Genomic DNA, 20,080 nt, shown 5'->3' on the forward strand with positions numbered 1-20,080 from the left:
GCTGCCGCACTCCTGCCGACACCACACTTGTCCCCTGCAGTGCGAACAGCTATGGGTCTACAGTATCTCCTAGTGAGAGCTCAAGACTTTTCCTCTTGGCGAAGGCTGTCTTCTGTAGCCATGGCGACACACCACTACCCAGACAGGCCTCAAACAGGGGGTCTCCAAGACGACCCACGCAACCACAGCTTGAACAGCCGTCCCTGAGCCCCAGCCCCCAGCCCCCCACCCTACCTACAGGGATCAGAAGACCCTGCTGAGCCAGCTCTGAAGGAATTCAGCTTCCCGTGGAGCGGCAGTCACTCCAGGCTTTGCTGTGCCCACACTTGGAGGGGATTTCTGAGAAGCCAGAGCCCCCACGCCCTGCCCTTGCCTCACGTCCCCTGGACAAGAACACTGGGTATGCTTTCCAATGCTCAAGTGTTTATTCCGATTCGCTCTGCGCTCTGAGACACAGACGTCAGTGGCAACCTTCAAACGCGGCAGCCGAGTCCCACGTAACAGAACTACCGCCATCGGGGGCTCACTCACTCCCCTTCCTCAGGAAGAGCCTCCCTCCCGGCACAGCCCGCTGCGGACACGGGCTTCAGTGTCCCCGCCAGGGCGGGTGTGAGGGTGGGGAGGGGCCGTCTTCAGTCTTTCCACCAGTACCGGTCGTCTTCCCCGTGGGAATACCAGTCACCGTCCACCACCAGCCCGGGCCTGAGCCGCTGCAGCTCCTCCAGCAGCCGTTGTGTCTGCGCGGGGTACTGCTCTTTCCACAGCCTGCAGAGGAGAGCGGGCACGGTGCAGAAGTCAGGTGGGGGCAGGGGAGGTGAGAGAGAGAGACGGGGGAGGTAGGGGAGAGAGAGAGAGAGACGGGGGAGGTAGGAGAGAGAGAGAGAGACGGGGGAGGTAGGAGAGAGAGAAAGAGACGGGGGAGGTAGGGGAGAGAGAGAGAGAGAGAGACGGGGGAGGTAGGGGAGAGAGAGAGAGAGAGAGACGGGGGAGGTAGGGGAGAGAGAGAGAGACGGGGGAGGTAGGGGAGAGAGAGAGAGAGAGAGACGGGGGAGGTAGGGGAGAGAGAGAGAGAGAGAGACGGGGGAGGTAGGGGAGAGAGAGAGAGAGACGGGGGAGGTAGGGGAGAGAGAGAGAGAGACGGGGGAGGTAGGGGAGAGAGAGAGAGAGACGGGGGAGGTAGGGGAGAGAGAGAGAGAGACGGGGGAGGTAGGGGAGAGAGAGAGAGAGACGGGGGAGGTAGGGGAGAGAGAGAGAGAGACGGGGGAGGTAGGGGAGAGAGAGAGAGAGACGGGGGAGGTAGGGGAGAGAGAGAGAGAGACGGGGGAGGTAGGGGAGAGAGAGAGAGAGACGGGGGAGGTAGGGGAGAGAGAGAGAGAGACGGGGGAGGTAGGGGAGAGAGAGAGAGAGACGGGGGAGGTAGGGGAGAGAGAGAGAGAGACGGGGGAGGTAGGGGAGAGAGAGAGAGAGACGGGGGAGGTAGGGGAGAGAGAGAGAGAGACGGGGGAGGTAGGGGAGAGAGAGAGAGAGACGGGGGAGGTAGGGGAGAGAGAGAGAGACGGGGGAGGTAGGGGAGAGAGAGAGAGACGGGGGAGGTAGGGGAGAGAGAGAGAGACGGGGGAGGTAGGGGAGAGAGAGAGAGACGGGGGAGGTAGGGGAGAGAGAGAGAGACGGGGGAGGTAGGGGAGAGAGAGAGAGACGGGGGAGGTAGGGGAGAGAGAGAGAGACGGGGGAGGTAGGGGAGAGAGAGAGAGAGACGGGGGAGGTAGGGGAGAGAGAGAGAGACGGGGGAGGTAGGGGAGAGAGAGAGAGAGACGGGGGAGGTAGGGGAGAGAGAGAGAGAGACGGGGGAGGTAGGGGAGAGACGGGGGAGGTAGGGGAGAGACGGGGGAGGTAGGGGAGAGACGGGGGAGGTAGGGGAGAGACGGGGAGGTGGGAGAGACGGGGAGGTGGGAGAGACGGGGAGGTGGGAGAGACGGGGAGGTGGGAGAGACGGGGAGGTGGGAGAGACGGGGAGGTGGGAGAGACGGGGAGGTGGGAGAGACGGGGAGGTGGGAGAGACGGGGAGGTGGGAGAGACGGGGAGGTGGGAGAGACGGGGAGGTGGGAGAGACGGGGAGGTGGGAGAGACGGGGAGGTGGGAGAGACGGGGAGGTGGGAGAGACGGGGAGGTGGGAGAGACGGGGAGGTGGGAGAGACGGGGAGGTGGGAGAGACGGGGAGGTGGGAGAGAGAGAGACGGGGGGGAGGTGGGAGAGAGAGAGACGGGGGGGAGGTGGGAGAGAGAGAGACGGGGGGGAGGTGGGAGAGAGAGACGGGGGGGAGGTGGGAGAGAGAGAGACGGGGGGGAGGTGGGAGAGAGACGGGGGGGAGGTGGGAGAGACGGGGAGGTGGGAGAGACGGGGAGGTGGGAGAGACGGGGAGGTGGGAGAGACGGGGAGGTGGGAGAGACGGGGAGGTGGGAGAGACGGGGAGGTGGGAGAGACGGGGAGGTGGGAGAGAGAGAGACGGGGGGGAGGTGGGAGAGAGAGAGACGGGGGGGAGGTGGGAGAGAGAGAGACGGGGGGGAGGTGGGAGAGAGAGACGGGGGGGAGGTGGGAGAGAGAGAGACGGGGGGGAGGTGGGAGAGAGACGGGGGGGAGGTGGGAGAGAGAGACGGGGGGGAGGTGGGAGAGAGAGACGGGGGGGAGGTGGGAGAGAGAGACGGGGGGGAGGTGGGAGAGAGAGACGGGGGGGAGGTGGGAGAGAGAGACGGGGGGGAGGTGGGAGAGAGAGACGGGGGGGAGGTGGGAGAGAGAGACGGGGGGAGGTGGGAGAGAGAGAGAGACGGGGGGAGGTGGGAGAGAGAGAGAGAGATGGGGGGAGGTGGGAGAGAGAGAGAGAGACGGGGGGAGGTGGGAGAGAGAGAGAGAGAGAGACGGGGGAGAGGTGGGAGAGAGACAGATGGGGGGAGGGAGGTGGGAGAGAGACAGACAGTCCGGGGGGGGGGGCGGGAGGTGGGAGAGAGAGACGCGGGGGGAGGTGGGAGAGACAGACATGGTGGAGGGGAGGAGGTGGGGGAGAGGGGGAGGGAAACAAGTGTTTAAATACATGAACAAAATCATCCCCATTTCTCAGACGGGAAACTGACCAAGAAGTAAGACGCAGGTCTGACACTTCTGCTCTGCACCCAGCGTCCTGCCCTTCCCGGCCACTGCTCCAGGGCTCCCGGGAGCCGTTCCGGAAGCGCGATCTGCAGACCCCGTGGTCCACATCTCCCACTCTCCTCCTCCTCACGGTCCCACCACCCCCGGGAAAGCTGCTCCTGGGCCCTTGCTGGCTGCATGCCTGTTTCCGGGCTTGAATCCCACCGAAATCCGGCTGCCGCTGGCTGGGACCACTGCAGAGGATGGTCACTCAACCGGAGGCTTGCTCCTGCCAGCGATGCCTTCACCTAGCTCAGGGGCACCCTCGGCCTCCACGCCGTCCAGCTCTAAGGAGCTAAATGGCGAGTGCGTTTGCACCGTCAGGCATAGAAGCGCGTCTATGAGCCACGTGCCTGTGAAGGAAGCCCTCACTCTGACAGTCCTGATGACGCCAAGTGTCTCCGGTCCAGGCCCCGCCCCGCTGTGCGCAGTCAGCCCTGCAAGGCTGGGTTTTCAGCCACTCGCCCCTCGGCAGGCGAGGATGCTACCATCCTGTTCCTGTCTCATCTTCCAGTGAAGACCCTTGGCTACGTTCTGCAGGCACTGTCCTGGCTCTGCTGTGGGTCGGATCAGTCTCACAGTATGCCCATGTTATCACCAAAAAGATGAGGACAGATTGAGAATTCCCTCTGGCCTTAAATGTCGTAACAGGGACCACAAAACACTCCCGGGGCCGTGAGTCGGTCCTCTGCCTTGTCAGCCTCACCTCTTGTCGGCGCGTCCTTCTCCTGCAAGCTCCAGGCCTGCTGCTCTGGGAGTGTCCACTCCCAAATCCTCTCACTCAGGAAAGCTCCTGCCTCGGATTTGCACGGAGCCACCTTTGCTCTGGGGGACCCAGGTCAAACAGCAGTTCCTTGGTGGAAACTTCTGACCCCGTAAACCAAAGTCAAGCTCGCACGCCATCACCCTTACCCCCTGTAGTAACCCCAGCTTAGTTTTCAGTTATGGTAAGCTACAGGAAAAAACAGCTGCAGGGAGAGAAGAAACCCCCCAGCCTGGTTCCTTTCCCAAAGCCCACAGTGGCTGGGGCCAAGGAGCTGGGAGAACCCCACACTGTTCTCCCACTCGAGCGGCTGGGGCTGGAGCATCGAGTCATCACTGCCATCTCTCGGGGGCACAGAAGCAGGGACTCAGACACAGGCGCTGTGCCGTGGGAGGCAGCCGTCCTAACCAGTAGCTCGGCTCCAGGAGCTCACCCTGTGACAATCTTTCACCATTTGAGAGGCAGGGGGGTGGGACAGAGCGAGCGAGCCAGAGAGCATGCAAGAGCAAGCCAGAACGAGCCAGAGAACATGGACTTGTAAGCGTACAGTTAAGCGGCATTAATTAAACGCCTTCCTATTGTCTGGGCGGCCATTGGCAGCACCATGTATAGAACTCCGTTGCAGAGCACACCATGTCCCTGGTACGGGACAGCTCCCAGCCCCGCTACCCTCATCAGCTCTGTCTCCAACAGCGATTGCCCGAGGGACCTGCTGACGACACTGATCTGTGTGACCCCAGTCTCGTGCACGCCCGTGGCTGGGTCAGAATCCCCTTCGTCTGTGTGCCACATCCGAGTCTCCATCCACCCGTCTGGACCCCTGGGCCGCCTCCACCTTTTGGCCATCACTACCGACAATGCTGTTGCACATGGGCATATAAGTTTCTCCAAGGTCTTGCTTCCAAGGAGTGAAAGCGTAGGTCGCACAGCAGTTCCATTTTTTTTTTCAAGCATAAACAGTTGCACGTTCATCTCTCCACCAGCCCTAACCCCCGGCAAAGTGAGCTCCCTGACACCCGGCACCTTGCCTGCACCTCTCGTGTCCCTGCCATAGAGCTGAGCTAGCCGAGCCAGTCTCCACTCCGCCAGGCGGCTGCCTGTACGAGGAGCATGTCTGTCTCAGAACAGTTGCCACTCACCCGATTATCCGCAGATTAGACGTGGGGCGTGCGAAGGCCGAGCACAGCTTCTTCACTGTGTTGGGGCTGAAGTTATTCCGCACCAGGTTGAGACTGGTCAGGTGCTGGTTGTGGGACAGGGCCAGCAACAGTGGCCCACAGCAATCAGAAGTCAACCCACAGGCCTCCAAGCTGCACCCAAGAGACAGCAAACATTAGCACTGGGTCCTCCCCTGGCCCCACGAGAGTGCCAGTGGGGGCTTCACCCCCACCCAAGGCTTCTGCTCCATCCTGGGAGGGACCCGAGTGCCTCCCGGGGCTGCTGCTGCTCCAGTTTTACTTTAATAAGAGTTTATCTGTAGGAGCCGGCGCTGTGGTTCAATAGGCTAATCCTCCGCCTTGCGGCGCCAGCACACCGGGTTCTAGTCCAGGTTGGGGCGCCGGATTCTGTTCTGGTTGCTCCTCTTCCAGGCCAGCTCTCTGCTATGGCCCAGGAGTGCAGTGGAGGATGGCCCAAGTACTTGGGCCCTGCACCTGCATGGGAGACCAGGAGAAGCACCTGGCTCCTGGCTTCGGATCAGTGCAATGCGCCAGCCGCGGCAGCCATTGGAGGGTGAACCAACGGCAAAGGAAGACCTTTCTCTCTCTCACTGTCCACTCTGTCAAAAAAATTTTTTTATCTGTAGGAGCAGTGGGAAGCCAAAGACCAATGTCGGGTATGGTAACAGTACTGCATGGAGATGCGTACTGGGATACTCAGGGCCAGAACATCAGAATCGCCGACTTGTCAGGACAGACAGTTGACTGGTATAGCGAAGTACTGAAGACCGAAAACTGGGTAGTGGATGAGTGGGTCTGAATTCTCATTTCAGATTCCGTGTTGTGGGGTTTTTTTGGATTGATTTGAAAGGCAGAGTTGCACACACCGTGAAACATATTGATTCTCCATCAGTTGGTTCACTCCCCAAATGGCAACAACAGAAAGAGCTGGACCAGCCTGGACCCACGAGCTTCATCCGGGTCTCCCAAGTGGGTGCAGGGGCCCAAGCACTTGAGCCATCCTCTGCTGCTTTCCCAGGTGCATGGGCAGGGAGCTGGATGGGAAGTGGAGCAGCCAGGACTGGAATCAGCACCCATAGTGAACTCCAGATCTAACCTGCAGTCTAACCTGCTGTTCCGTACCAGTGGCCCCTGGAGTCCTTGTGATACAGTAAGGAGTTTGTGGAAGGCTGCTAGCCAACTATAGCTAGATGGGGGTGGGGAATCAGATTCAATTAAAGCTTGCTTTTTAAGTTTTCCTTCTAAAATTATATCTGAGTATTTATAAAGACAGGAATTCCCAGTAGAGAGGATGAGGACAGGGGCTAGGAGTGGTGAATTGATGGTGGCGCAAGGTGCTGCACACTTGGTTGTGGGTTCCTGCACAGACCAATCTGGGGAAACCACGGCTGTTGGGGGGCTTCCCCATTGCTACTGAAGGAGTGGCTTGTGGGAGCCGGTGGTAGTTGGTGTTTGGGCAGAGTTTAGGGCTTCCCTAACGAAGTGGTTTTCTACATGTTTGAAGAGGGTAACACTTGTCAAGGACCAAGAACAAAGTAGGCTCAATAGTTTCTGTAGAACAGAGTTTGAGATCATTGTGCCTGGGAGAGGGGACAACTTAAAAAGTCCTACAGGGAAGACAAATTCACATCGATGTCCACTGAGGGCACACAGCACCCAGCTGCCCTTCCCAGCGCCTGCAGCTCTCAGCGCCCCAGGGACAAGTGCTGGAAGCATGTAGTGTTTGTAGCACAGGGGCGGGGGAGACGTCTAGACAGCGCTGGATGAAACACAAAAGCCAGGAGAGACGAGGAGGAACGGAAGGCAAGACATAACCTCAGAAAAGCCCAGAAGACAGGAGAAGCCAAGCGAGTCCCGAGAACAGCATGTCCTTAGAGAAGGCAGTGTGTCGTTGGAATAAGCCCCGAGCCCAGCAAGACAGGAACGCCATCCCTGCCGGGGTGACAGGGGTTACAGATGAGGCACGCTTGGTGCCCAACAAGCGGTAGCAGCCACACCCTAGGGCAGCTCACAGTGCTGGGACACTGCCACCTCTGTCTGGAACACTTCCTCATTTAGCACCTGGGGGATGTCCAGCGGACACCCGAGGCCTTCCTACCTCTGCTGCTCAGCCTCAAGCTCTCGTCTTTCCACTCGTCTCACGCACAGGAGCTGAGCTGGTCCTGTGGTCCCATCCTGGATGCAGGGCTGTGAAGTCGGGTCGTTGTCCCTGGCCAGGCTCCCCACCACGCCCTTCCTCCAAGCCCCGGGAGCTCACCCGAGTCTGCAGACCGCTGGGCCGGGCACCCTGACACCTGGGTGCCCCACCACGCCCTTCCTCCGAGCCCCGGGAGCTCACCCGAGTCTCTGCAGAACGCTGGGCCGGGCACCCTGACACCTGGGTGCCCCACTGTGCCCTTCCTCCGAGCCCCGGGAGCTCACCCAAGTCTCTGCAGAACGCTGGGCTGGGCACCCCAACACCTGGGTGCCCCGCCGTGCCCTTCCTCCGAGCCCCGGGAGCTCACCTGAGTCTCTGCAGAACACTGGGCCGGGCACCCCGACGCCTGGGTGCCCCACCACGCCCTTCCTCCAAGCCCCGGGAGCTCACCCGAGTCTCTGCAGGACGCTGGGCCTGGCACCCCGACGCCTGGGTGCCCCACCGCGCCCTTCCTCAGAGCCCCGGGAGCTCACCCGGGTCTCTGCAGAATGCTGGGCCGGGCACCCTGATGCCTGGGTGCCCCTCCGCACCCTTCCTCTGAGCCCCGGGAGCTCACCCGAGTCTCTGCAGGACGCTGGTCCTCTGCTTCAGCCCCTCGCACAGTGCTGCCATCCCAGTGTCCCCCAGGGCGTTGCCGGCGAGGTCCAAGCTCTTCAGGTGTTTGCTTCTCACAATCACATGGGACAGGCTCCCGCAGCAGGCAGCCGTGAGGCGACAGTCGGCCACCCTGCGGGAGACCAGAGAAGCTCGGCAAAGTGCAACGTGGGGATAATCAAAGTTAGGACCCATTCATAGGGTTTCCTCTCTTCCTTTGCAACAGGGGGACAGCCTAGGTGGCGCCATCTCCCTTAACTTCGGGGTGGGGAGCAGCAGTGTGCCGCAGTGGGTTAGGCTGCAGCTTGGGACGCTGGTACCCCACGGCTGGGTGCCAATTCGATGCCCAGGGGCTCCTCTCTGATCCAGACCCCTGCTAATGCACCTTGGAAAGCAGCTGATGCTGGCTCCAGTACTTGGGCCCCCACCAACCCATGCGGGAGAGCAGGGTGGAGCTACTGGCTCCAGACTTGGGCCTGGCCAAGGCCTGGTTGTTGTGGCCATTTGAGGAGTGCAGCAGCGAATGAGACCTGTCTACCTTTCAGATAAGTAAATCAATCTTAAAAACAAACCTAGGAGAGAGATGATAGCCTACAGGACTGGGAAGTTTTGAACAGGACTTGAGGTATCAGAAAAAGAAACCGGCATCTTTATTTCCTACCTGGGGGTAGCAAGGTGGGATCAGGATTCTCTATGGGGGAGGGGGAGAGAAATGGAAGAGCTGGATGAGGACAAGGTGTGGAGTCATGAGGAGGGAAGAGAAGTGACAGAGTCACCGACATGCTGATAGAGTGCCCCGGTGGGGAGGGGTCCTGTTCTACCCCAGACAGGGGGAAAACATGAGGCAGAGAAGACCCCGGTGTCATTGCTGGTTTATTGAGTAGAAACGACAGAAAGTCTTGGGATCCCATGCATGTTCAACGTCTAATGTGTGGGGCCAGCGTTGTGGTGTAGTGCTGGCATCCCATATGGGCACCAGTTCGAGTCCTGGCTGCTCTACTTCTGATCCGGCTCTCCAATGTGTTCAGGGAAAGCGGTAGAAGATGGCCCAAGTGTTTGGGCCCCTGCACCCATGTGGGAGACAAGGAGGGAGCTCCTGGCTTTGGATCAGCGCAGCTCCGGCCATTGCAGCCAATTGGGGAGTGAACCAGCGGATGGAAGACCTCTTTCTGCCTCTCCTTCTCTGTGTAACTCTGACTTTCAAATGAGTAAATCTTTTTAAAAAAAATCTGTAATGTGAAAACCCAAAATCTGAAACTCTGAGTGCCAACAATGCCACAGGTAGGAAATTCTACATTATCAGACAATTGGCAAGCTAACCAGAGGTACACCAGAATGCTGTGTTACAGCTTTTGTGTATAAAGTGTGTATGAAAGACAGATCTTCTGTTTAGACTGGGACCCGGTCCTTAAGGTACCTTAGGACGTGAGGGCAAATATTACAAAATCCAGAACACTGTGGTCTCATGCATTTTAGATAGGGGATACTCGGCCTGTATCTCCAGCTTAGTAAGCCAAGAGCAGGATGAGCCCACTGGGATGCAGAGTTCTTCCTCAGAGGCAACGTTGGTTATGAACGAGGAGGAACTAGGTAGTGAGGGCTTAGGACTGACGGTCAAGTGGGGATAGCAGAGTCCGATTCCAGCATGCGTGAATGATGGCAAGGGCCAGACGACCTCCCAGCCCTTCAATGCGATCCCATAGAGGCTATCTCCAACTAAGATTAACTTTCCCAGCCCAATTAAAACAGGCAGAGAATTAATACCCAGAGGTTTGTGGACTACGTTTTATGTTCCAATTCTCTTATCAATGGAAGAGATTGCAACATGGTTCTACTTTTTTGGTCCATTGATTATATTGTTGTCACTGAAAATACCATCAAGTATACGAGGATTTATAAGGCTCTTCTAACTAAAACACTGGATGTAAGTGTCCAGTTTGAGAGACTTTTGGCTATAATGCAGTATCAAATGGAATACCACACTGCATTTGTTATGATCTGTGTTTCAAAGGCATCCACTCCAACATCTGGATTCCTCCTCGGGGGTTTAGCTCCCTGCTGGAGAGATCTGGAAATGGGGGCCTGCAGGAGGTCAGGTATTCAGAACAGAGCCCTGAGCCTGCTCTCTGTTAAGAATGCATCAAGTGTTGACTATCCGCCACCTTCCTCGTAAAACATTAGATGTATTTACGCATCAGGGAAAAAATCCTGGGAGGCACGCACCTAACTGCTAACAGCTGTGACTTTGTGCTTGCGAGACTGAAGATTGGTGGCTCGCTCAGATCTTTTTACCTTTTTGTAGGCTATTTGGTGATGAACTACTTCTATAGAGTAGAAACATTCCAACAAAGGGTGAAGAAACTCAGGGGCCAGAATAAACAAGATCGAGAGACAGACGGGCACCTCCTCCCCATCTATGGAGGAAGATAACCTGAGGTGCCCGCAGATTTTAGGGATGGGGACACAGAACTGTTTCTCCCGTGGGGCTTCTATTGGGATTAATTTCTCTCCGACAGCTGTTGAGGCATCGACACATCAACACCCCTGGAGTGTCCATGGGGAGGTGAGCATCAGTTGACCCCAGGGTCCAGTTTTTAGTTCCGGTCTCCCTTGCTCACCCCTCTTGACCTTCTAAGGAGCCTCAGGTCCCAGCACAGCAGAGCTGACCCCCAATGCCCACGGGCGACTTACTCCAAGTCCTGCAGGTGACAAGACGGCTCCCTCATGACCTCATACAGAAGCTTCACCCCACTGTCCCCTAAGGGGTTTTTGTTGAGGCTCAGGTGTGTCAGCCTTCTGTTGTCCTTCAGCGCGAACGCAAGGTAGCCACAGCCAGCTACATCCAGGTTGCACTGGTCGAGTCTGCGGGAAGCACACAGGGACAGACAGGGTCACGTCTGCTCTTGGGCGAGATGACAGCAGGTGGACGAGAGGGCGCGCAGACACCACGCTGTCTGCAGAAGGGCCTGGGAGTCCACTGAGTGTGGTGTCCACGGGGGATTCCTGGAACCAAAGCCCTGCAACTGTGGACAACGGTGAACACCGAATCCCGCCCTGCTGCTCTGTGCCTTGAGCTGCACCACAGGACCTGTTACGAAGCAGAGAAGGCCCCGGGAGGCCAGTGGGACTCACAGCAGCCACCGCAGACCACTGTCGGGAATGGCACGGGACAGTGGACTCAGGCCTTCGTGCTCCGGGTTGTTGTTTGACAGGCACAGGTGCGTCAAGCTGTGGTTGTCGGTGAGGGCCAAGGCCAGCACCTGGCAGCTGACAGCTGTGAGGCCACAGTTCTCCAGTCTGTAAGAAGAGAGCCCGGAGGGGAGACAGTGAGGAGCATTCTGGAACACGCCTCCTCCTCCTTTGCAAGGAGAGGAAAGTGTCCAAGCACACCCTCGTAGTGTCTGCCTTTACCCTGCAAACGCCACTCCCCTGCTTCCACTCACTACCGAATACTGTGCGTGATGAGGTCCAACAGCCACGGCAGGAGACACGGATCTGCTCCCTGTGTGAGGCCCAGCTGAGCGATTCTCCTAGAATCCTAGACTCTTTCCTGCTGCTAGGACTTTGCTCCCATTGGTCAAACCCTCCCCAGCCAGCCCCTTCCTCTCGCGACCCTGCCAAGTCGAGGGTAACCCCCACTCCACTCTACTGCCAAGACCAATCTCTGCACATTCCTCAGTGAGGGGTTCCAGTCTCCCTCAGTGCCTGGCTTACACGGCTAACCTTCAGTGCATGTTAACACAGTTAATACCAACACAGTAGACTACGGTTCATGTTAACGCGACTGTATCGTATGATGCAGCAAAAACTTCATGGAAGATGGCACTGAATGATGTATTTTGGTGCAAAAATTTTTTGAAGTTCATGGTTTTTCCACAATACATATTTACATGAACTTTCTGGAGATCCATTGTGTTTTTCAAGAGGTAAAGGGTTTATGAATATTCTCACCATGACAGGATACACGTTTGAAGTGACGGATCTGCTAATTATTCAAGTTTGGTCATACACTGCACACACTAAAACACACGGTCCATGCTTGAATACAGAGATGCCATGTGTCAGTTAAAAGTTAGAGGTGTGACACTTAACATGCCACGTCTTTGACAAACCAAATACTCCACCTTTTTCAAGACTTGTTTGTGTATCTCTGAAGAGAACCCCACTTAGAGTTTGTCACATGAGTGACGTATCCGTGACCAGGACGTGGAGTGCACTTCCCTACTCTGGAGAATGTGACGGCACACCTGACAGATCGGGGCCTGCGCCGTGGCTGTGGACCACGAGTAAAGCTGACGGCCATGGCTCCGGCATCCCTTATGGGCACTGGTCAAGTCCCGGCTGCTCCACTTCCAATTCAGCTCCCTGCTGTGGCCTGGGAAAGCAGTAGAGGACGGCCCAAGTGCTTGGGCTCCTGCACCCACGTGGGAGACCCGGATAAAGCTCCTGATCAGCCCAGCTCCAACCATTGCAGCCCTTTGGGGAGTGAGCCAGTGGATGGAAACTGTCTCTCCCTGACTTTCAAATAAAATCAATCTTAAAAAGAAAAAAAAAAAAAAAGCCGGCGCCACAGTTCACTAGGCTAATCCTTCGCCTTGCGGCGCCAGCACCCCGGGTTCTAGTCCCGGTCGGGGCGCCAGATTCTGTCCCGGTTGCCCCTCTTCCAGGCCAGCTCTCTGCTGTGGCCTGGGAAGGCAGTGGAGGACGGCCCAAGTGCTTGGGCCCCGCACCCCATGGGAGACCAGGAGAAGCACCTGGCTCCTGCCATCGGATCAGCGCGGTGCGCCAGCCGTGGTGTGCTGGCCGCGGCGGCCATTGGAGGGTGAACCAACTGCAAAGGAAGACCTTTCTCCCTGTCTCTGTCCACTCTTGCCTATCACAGAAAAAAAAAAAAACCTGATAGAGTTTGTGTGAGGCACTGATGTCAGTGACTGGACTTCAGGATCCATAAGCCAAGAGTCCGGCAGACACAGAGCGTGGCCTCAGTCTTTAGGTTTTCCATTCCGTAGAGGCCTGCCTCTGCCCAGTCAGCTGGAGTTTAAGTACACTCATGGGGGGCTGGGCTTCCCTGTCTAGTGCACATATTCCCCACAATCCCTGTCCTCCTCCTCCTCCTCCTCAAGTACTGGGGAGACATGGCCTGTGCGGGACAGTCAGTGGAGCGACTTGTGAATCTGTGCTCCGAGATCTTATTTTAGCCCACATAACGCAGAGCTCTGGGACCGGAGAATTCTAACCATGACCTCCTCAAGGTGTGGCAAAATCCAGTCAACATACAGCGACTTCTTCCCTTAGAAACACAGACTGGGTAGACAGACGGAGGAGGCAAGCTGCATCTCCCCTCTGTGCACTCGGATTTTAATTTCTGCCCCGATTTCAGAGCTTAGGGAACACAGGCTGCCGTGGCACCCTTCCAGAACAGTTAGGAGAAGCACTTTCTCCCGGAGCGGGAGATGGCCAGGAGAGCCTCCGGGCCAGGGCTCAGCTCTTAGGCACCAGGAACAGCTCACAATTCGGGTCGAGTCCAAGTGACCTTGGACAGCAGAAACCCCTTCTCATGGACTGCATTTTCATGGTCAGAAAATGGGTCGAAATCATCTCCCTCTAAGGTTGCTCATGAAAACTGGGCCAGCGGGATTAGAGCACTTAGCACAGGGGCTGCAGCACCAACCACAGCCATTGCTCTCTGGGACTCTGGCGTTGGTTTTAAGCATTCAGGGGAGATATATAAAGAAAAAGCTGTTCAAAACAAGGGGAAAACACAAACTTATTTCATGACCCAAAGTCCCTAAGGTACTGAGAAGTCCAGCCCTACTCATAGAGGCAACTGTAGGCACCGTTTAAGCTTCTACTCTACTTCTCTAACTCAGAATAAAAACACAGCCCAGGTGGTTTGAGCACACTGGATCTATGCCTTTTTTTTAAACATGCGGAGTGGACAGTGAGAGAGACAGAGAAAGGTCTTCCTTTTCCGTTGGTTCACCCCCCAATGGCTGCTGCAGCTGGCCAGCGCATCACGCTGATCCGAAGCCAGCAGCCAGGTGCTTCTCCTGGTCTCCCATGGGGTGCAGGGCCCAAGCACTCGGGCCATCCTCCACTGCACTCCCGGGCCACAGCAGAAAGCTGGACTGGAAGAGGAGCAAACAGGACAGAATCTGGCACCCCAACTGGGACTAGAACCTGGGGTGCTGGCGCCGTAGGTGGAGAATTAGCCTATTGAGCCGCAGTGCTGGCCCTGGATCTGTGCTTCTAATTCAACTTTCTGTGGATCAATGTCCTGGACCTGCGCTGTCCACTAAGGTACCCACCAGCCACATGGCTATTGTGGGGTGCAGGCAGCGAGTTGGAACTTACGCAGTGGCTCTCAATTCATATCAACAGTCCCAAGTTACTGCTGGCTCTACCTTCAGCCACATGTAGCCTGGAGGCCCACGTGGCACAAAGGGTTCAAGGTTCTATTTAGGTGAGCAGTTTAAGAAGGTTTTGGTTACTGGAAAATATTTAGATTCACAAAAATGTGAATTCTAAGGTTACTCCAGAAGACCGAGACACGGCAGCAATCGATTGGAATGGCTTGAAGCAAGCAGCTGCCTTCCCCGGGAGGAAGCTGTGTGCCCAGCATGGCTCAGAAGCTAAATCCTGTTATTTAACTGGAGACTTTTGTGGTGAGCGGGTGCGTGGACAGCACGGCTGTGGGAAATCAGTCACAGCCTTGAACCTCACCTTCCCCCCTAGACCTGGGTGCCCCTTTCCAAGACTGTCTTCCCATCCATCAACAGTTAGCTCAAGACAGACCTTTGGAGCTGGATAAGCGAGTAGGTGTGGACAAGTTCGAGCACTGTGATTGGCACAGCTAAAACGTCTGTCAGTGGTTTCTCTAATTGTTACTCCCTCCCCCCTTCCCTTTGGAGAAGTTTCCAGTAAGAAAGGGACACCCGCGTAGGCCCCTCCGCGGTTCCAGGTGCAGGACTGCTGCCCCCTTGTGTCTCCACGTGGAAGCACTACTGCTGGGACTTGCCCCTGCCCTCAGCCCCTCTTCTCTGCCTAGGTAGGAGTTTTCTGATTGGCTGCTTGGATGATGCTCGCCTTGGCCCCTCCCTTTTGTGACTTTTTGCTCTGGTCTGAACCCTGCTGCTTCTCACCAACCCCTTCCGGTAACTGGCCAAGCAAAGCTCTCCAATTGCGGGGTGGAACAGTCATAACCCACTCAAGGCTTACCCACCCACGCATGCAGGCCAGCCCCATGCTCCGAGGAAGACCACGGGTCGGCCTCCATGTAGACGGATTCCCGCTCCCATCTTTCACATCAACTTAGAGCTCAGGCGCAGACCCGGAAGTCACTGTCTTTTCCTGTATCCCAGCATCGGGGCACCGACTCCCACCCTCACCCGCGGCTGATGCCCACCAGCCCATTCCCCTCCCTCCCATAACCTGGAGGGTTTCGGGTCAGACAACCCCAGTGGAAAACAGCACTCACATCAGCCTCTGCAGGGAACACCAGGACAGCCTCAGGGCGTCACACAGGGGCTTCAACCCCCAGTCCGTCACCTTATTCCCTGCTATGCTGAGGGTCTTCAGGCTGGTGGATTTGTGAATGACTTGGGAGATCATCAGGTAGCAGATCTGGGTTAGTCCACAGGAGTCCAATCTGCAGAGACAGGCAGCGTGACACACGGCCCCAGCGCTCCCCAGAAGCAACGCCCATCTCCTCGGCACAGACCAGCGGCCACTCTGGCCTGGGGACCCTGCCTGCCGCTGCCCCTCGGGGTCTGAGCCTTCTCGGGTCCTTCTCTGTGTGGGGAGCAACTGGGAGCAACTCGGACTAGACTAAGTTACTGGAATTAAGACTTATTCTATGCATCTGCTCTCCCACAATATGGTGCTGAGAAGGGAAACAGCTTCTATACAGCTGCCTCCAGTTCAACCAATAAACTGTGGGACCTGCTCCTGATTGGAGGAGAGCAGCGTACTCGGCGTGTGGGTAGCAGAGTTGGGATTGGTGGAAGAGGACTATAAAGGAGGAGAGAGACGGCATGCACGAGGAACATCTAAGGGGAACATCTGAGGGAACACCTGTGCAGCCCCCGAGAGAGCCGGCCGGCGGTGTGCCGCTCCCCCGCGGAAGTGGGGAATGTGGCAGGGGGAACTGCCCTTCCACGGAGGTGGAAGGGACAGCAGCCAACCCGGGAAGGACCAGCAGCCCACCCGGGAGGGACCAGCAGCCCACCCGGGGAGGGCCGAGTAGACAGAAGAACAGCGCAGGGTCCTGTGTCGTTCCTCCACGAAGACGGGGAGCGACATAATGGTGCCGTGACTCGGATATGAAGCCTAGGCAGGGCTTAGTGTCGTTCCCCCATGAAGAGGGGGAGCGACACCCTGGGCAATGCCACCCGCTCTCCACTGGAGGTCGTCACAGGCTCTATTTCTCGTTCAATTCTCTTTACAGGAAGCCGGACTCGCTTCCTTACTTAACCCTGCCCACCTGCCCCACTCTGCTCCCCTCCCCTTGGGCAGACATGATCCCAGCCATGGCAGCGACCACCAGCTGGCATCTGCACCTGCCTGCTGTCCACCCCCCTGCCCCATCCCCGGGACATTGCCTCTGTGAGGGTAGAGACTTGCCTTGTCCCCTATTGCATCTCTGGCAGCTGCGAGAGCACATAGTAGGTCTGCAAGCAACGGCTGGGAGGCACAATCTCCTCCGACAATCAGCAACGTCTGTGAGAGCCGAGTCGCTCTCTAGCCTATGACCTAGTAATCCTACCCTCAGCACTTCACCAGCTACTGAAATAGCTTAGCATTCTCATGACTGAATTTGCCGTCTCCGATGAGAAACTGGGGTGCAGACTGGTGTGCAAGCCTGCTTTGGCTTCTTCCTGGACAGAGCTGTACTCTTTCCCAGCCTGCCTTGGAGCGGGCAGGGTCACATGACCGAATTCTAGCTGAGAGGATGTGAGGGGAAGTGATTTGCACCACTTCCAGGTCAGGCTTTAAAACCTCCCTACTGAACCCCCTTCGCTTGTGCCTTCCCCACGACAAGATAGAGGAATCCCTGTGCTTGTTGAACACTGGACAATGACGGCGCCTCGATGTGATGCTTTTCAACCAGATTCCTTCACAATGCTGCCTCTGTCAAATTCACCCCATCCCAGCCCTGCAGCCAGTACACGCCTGGGGCATGCCACGCCCAGGTGCTGGGAACAGAGCACCTCTAGGTTCTGGGAGTTCTGAACGAAAGAAACGGAGCAATGCTCCCCACAGTGGGAGGGCACGGCCATTGCGCTCCCAGAAATGGGCTGCTTTCCCCACACTCCTTCCTTGGCACCAGTAACCCGTCCTGCTTTTCCCCGACAATGTGCACCTCACTTACTCCAAGTCCAAACTCCAGTTACGTATTTGTGAGGCATCGATGGAGGGGAGAGTTGCCTCCTATTGGCTTCCAGGGAAGACAGAGGCATTTCCACCCTGCAATGACACCCATGCGCTCACCTGGCTTCCTTGGGTTCCATGCTTAAAGCCCAGTTGCCTAGCTACCAAGGAACGACACAAAGAGTACAAAGTTTCTTCCACAGTTGCTACGCATCAGTTCAAGCTCAATGCAGGGCTCACGCTTCCTGCCTCAGGGTCCCACAAACATCCGGGAGCAGTGTCGAGCATTTATGAACTGTAGCAATAGCCCACCCCTGCAAACAACTAGGAAGTCTCTGGATACATGGTTCTGTGTGTTCCTGTATAAAGAACTGGAAGATTCTGTATAAAGAGCTGGTAAGGCTCCAGACGAAAGGAGAAGGCTTACTGCCTGCCTTCACCAGTTTATGCCAAGTTAAAAATTGTACCGCATCCCATAAAGATGTACAAGTATTTTATGTTAATTAGAATGTTAAGAAGTAATTAAAATCTAAGTAGCTTAAATAAAGACAATTGGGGTCGGCGCTGTGGCACAGCAGGTTAAAGCCCTGGCCTGAAGTGCAGACATCCCATATGGGTGCCAGTTCTAGTCCCGGCTGCTCCTCTCCCAGTCCAGCTCTCTGCTGTGGCCTGGGAAAGCAGTAGACGATGGCCCAAGTCCTTGGGCCCTGCGTCCATGTGGGAGACCTGGAGGAGGCTCTTGGCTCCTGGCTTCGGATTGGCACAGCTCCAGCTGTTGCACCTGTCTGGGGAGTGAACCAGCGGATGGAAGACCGCTGCCTCTACCTTTTCCTGTAACTCTTTCGAATAAGATATTTAAAAAAGACAAAGAAAACCTAACTGCAGCATACCCATGCCACCAAGTAAGCGCTCAGAGCGGAAAAAGATGAACTCGATGACGCAAGAACTTGGCTGGAACTCAAGGCCATCTGAGAGCAGTGGGCAGAGCCACACGGAACTGACTCGACTTTTCTAGGGTTGTCAAGATGGCAACATCGTGCTGGTAGAAAGCACGAGTGGGTGTCAGTGATCAGGCATGGGAGGGCGTGTGCGGCTGGAATGGAGAGTGAAGACCGTGGCTGCCGTGGGTAGCAGCGAAGGCCACACGATCTGCACCCGTGATCACGGCACAGGAGGACACGTGTGTTCTGCCTCCATGTTGCTTTACCCAAGCTAGACATCATTTGAGAGTTGTTAAACACAACCATTGAGAGAAGCCGTCTGGAGGGCCAGGAGACCTAGTATTTTTAATCTTCAGGAAATGTTGAAATATTTCTATCGTGGCCAGAGAGTTAACACAAAACTTACATTTTCAAGCACACACTTGGGCAGCACCGGGCACCTCCTTGCTGAAGTGTCACCGTCATCCATCTCTAGTACATTTTTTTCTAAACTGTTGACTCTTTTTGCAATCTTTGGTCAATGTTAAAAACAAAGGAAAACCCTACCAACCTACCGTAAAGACTCCAGCAGGCTGTTGGGGTGCTTGAGCGCCTCACACGCCATCTTGACATCTTCCTCTTTCAGGAGTGTGTTCCCCAAGTTCAAGTGCTTGATGTTGCGGTTCGTGAGGAGAGTCACCCAGAGGTGCTGGAGACCCGGGGCTACCTGTGCGCCCTTCAGTCTGCAGAAGGGCAAAAGACCAAAGACGGATCAGACGCTGGGGAGGTTTAGTGGCGTCCCAGTTTCTCCTTCTCACGCTTCTCCTGTTCCAACTCTAATGATTTAAGTTTCGTTTTGAAGCAGTAAATAATTGAGCACTTAGGACTCCCAGTAATAGAAACTGGGAATAGATTATTAAAATCTTAGATTTGAAAGGCAGATCTACAGACACAGGGAGGAAAAATATGTCTTACTTCTGCTGGTTCACTGCCCGAATGACCGAGGCTGTGCCTGACCAGAGCCAGGAGCCAGAACACCACCCGGGTCTCCCCGTGCGGGTAGAGAGGTCCAGCACCTCGGTGCCCATCTGCTGCCTTCTCAGGCACGTTAGGAGGGAGCTAGGTCAGAAGTGAAGCAGCTGGGACTTAGACCAGCCTCCAACATGGGATTCCAAGTGGCAGCTTCAGCCACTGCACAGTGTCAGCCCTTGGGAACAGAACGTGCAACACACAGTCCCTACTCTTGCAGAGCCTAGTCTACAGGGGCCACATTCAACAAGGCGTTGAACATGATGGCGTTGAAGCAGAAAACACGAGGCAGCCTACTGAGTGTGGGACACACTACAGATATTTAGCCAAGTCAGAGAGGACGAGGTCAAATGTCAAGACTGTGATCGGACACTACTTGGGAGAGAAGCACTCGTATGCCAATGTGTGTATGCTCATAACTGCATGAAAACCTTACAGTGGCTGGCACCACGGCTCACTAGGCTAATCCTCTGCCTTGCGGCGTTGGCACACCGGGTTCTAGTCCCGGTCAGGGCGCCAGATTCTGTCCCGGTTGCCCCTCTTCCATTTCAGCTCTCTGCTATGGCCTGGGAGTACAGTGGAGGATGGCCCAAGTGCTTGGGCCCTGCACCCCATGGGAGACCAGGAAAAGCACCTGGCTCCTGCCATCGGATCAGCGTGGTGCGCTGGCTGCAGCGCACCGGCCACGGCGGCCATTGGAGGGTGAACCAACGGCAAAGGAAGACCTTTCTGTCTGTCTCTCTGTCCACTATGCCTGTCAAAAAAAAAAAAAAAAAAGAAAGAAAAACCTTACAGAAATTTCAAAGATGCGAGTGTGGTTACTTAGGGAATTAGGAAGCTGTGTGGGGCA

General features: G+C 56.2%; 1 protein-coding gene across 1 annotated transcript in view; it reads right to left on the minus strand.

Moving 5' to 3' along the window:
• Positions 1–314: 314 nt before the first annotated feature.
• The window catches only part of NLRP5 (NLR family pyrin domain containing 5), a 44,632-nt gene continuing 24,866 nt past the window's right edge, over positions 315–20,080 (minus strand). Inside the window, exons 9-15 of the mRNA XM_070063470.1 lie at positions 18,777–18,944; positions 15,390–15,560; positions 11,045–11,209; positions 10,604–10,774; positions 7,875–8,045; positions 5,083–5,253; positions 315–765 (exon numbers count right to left, since the gene is read on the minus strand). Coding sequence (XP_069919571.1) covers positions 633–765; positions 5,083–5,253; positions 7,875–8,045; positions 10,604–10,774; positions 11,045–11,209; positions 15,390–15,560; positions 18,777–18,944 — 1,150 coding nt within the window. The 3' untranslated portion in view covers positions 315–632. The remainder of the gene's footprint in view (positions 766–5,082; positions 5,254–7,874; positions 8,046–10,603; positions 10,775–11,044; positions 11,210–15,389; positions 15,561–18,776; positions 18,945–20,080) is intronic.

The sequence above is a fragment of the Oryctolagus cuniculus genome, chromosome 18 (genome assembly GCF_964237555.1).
Source record: "Oryctolagus cuniculus chromosome 18, mOryCun1.1, whole genome shotgun sequence".
Taxonomy (NCBI): Eukaryota; Metazoa; Chordata; class Mammalia; order Lagomorpha; family Leporidae; genus Oryctolagus; species Oryctolagus cuniculus.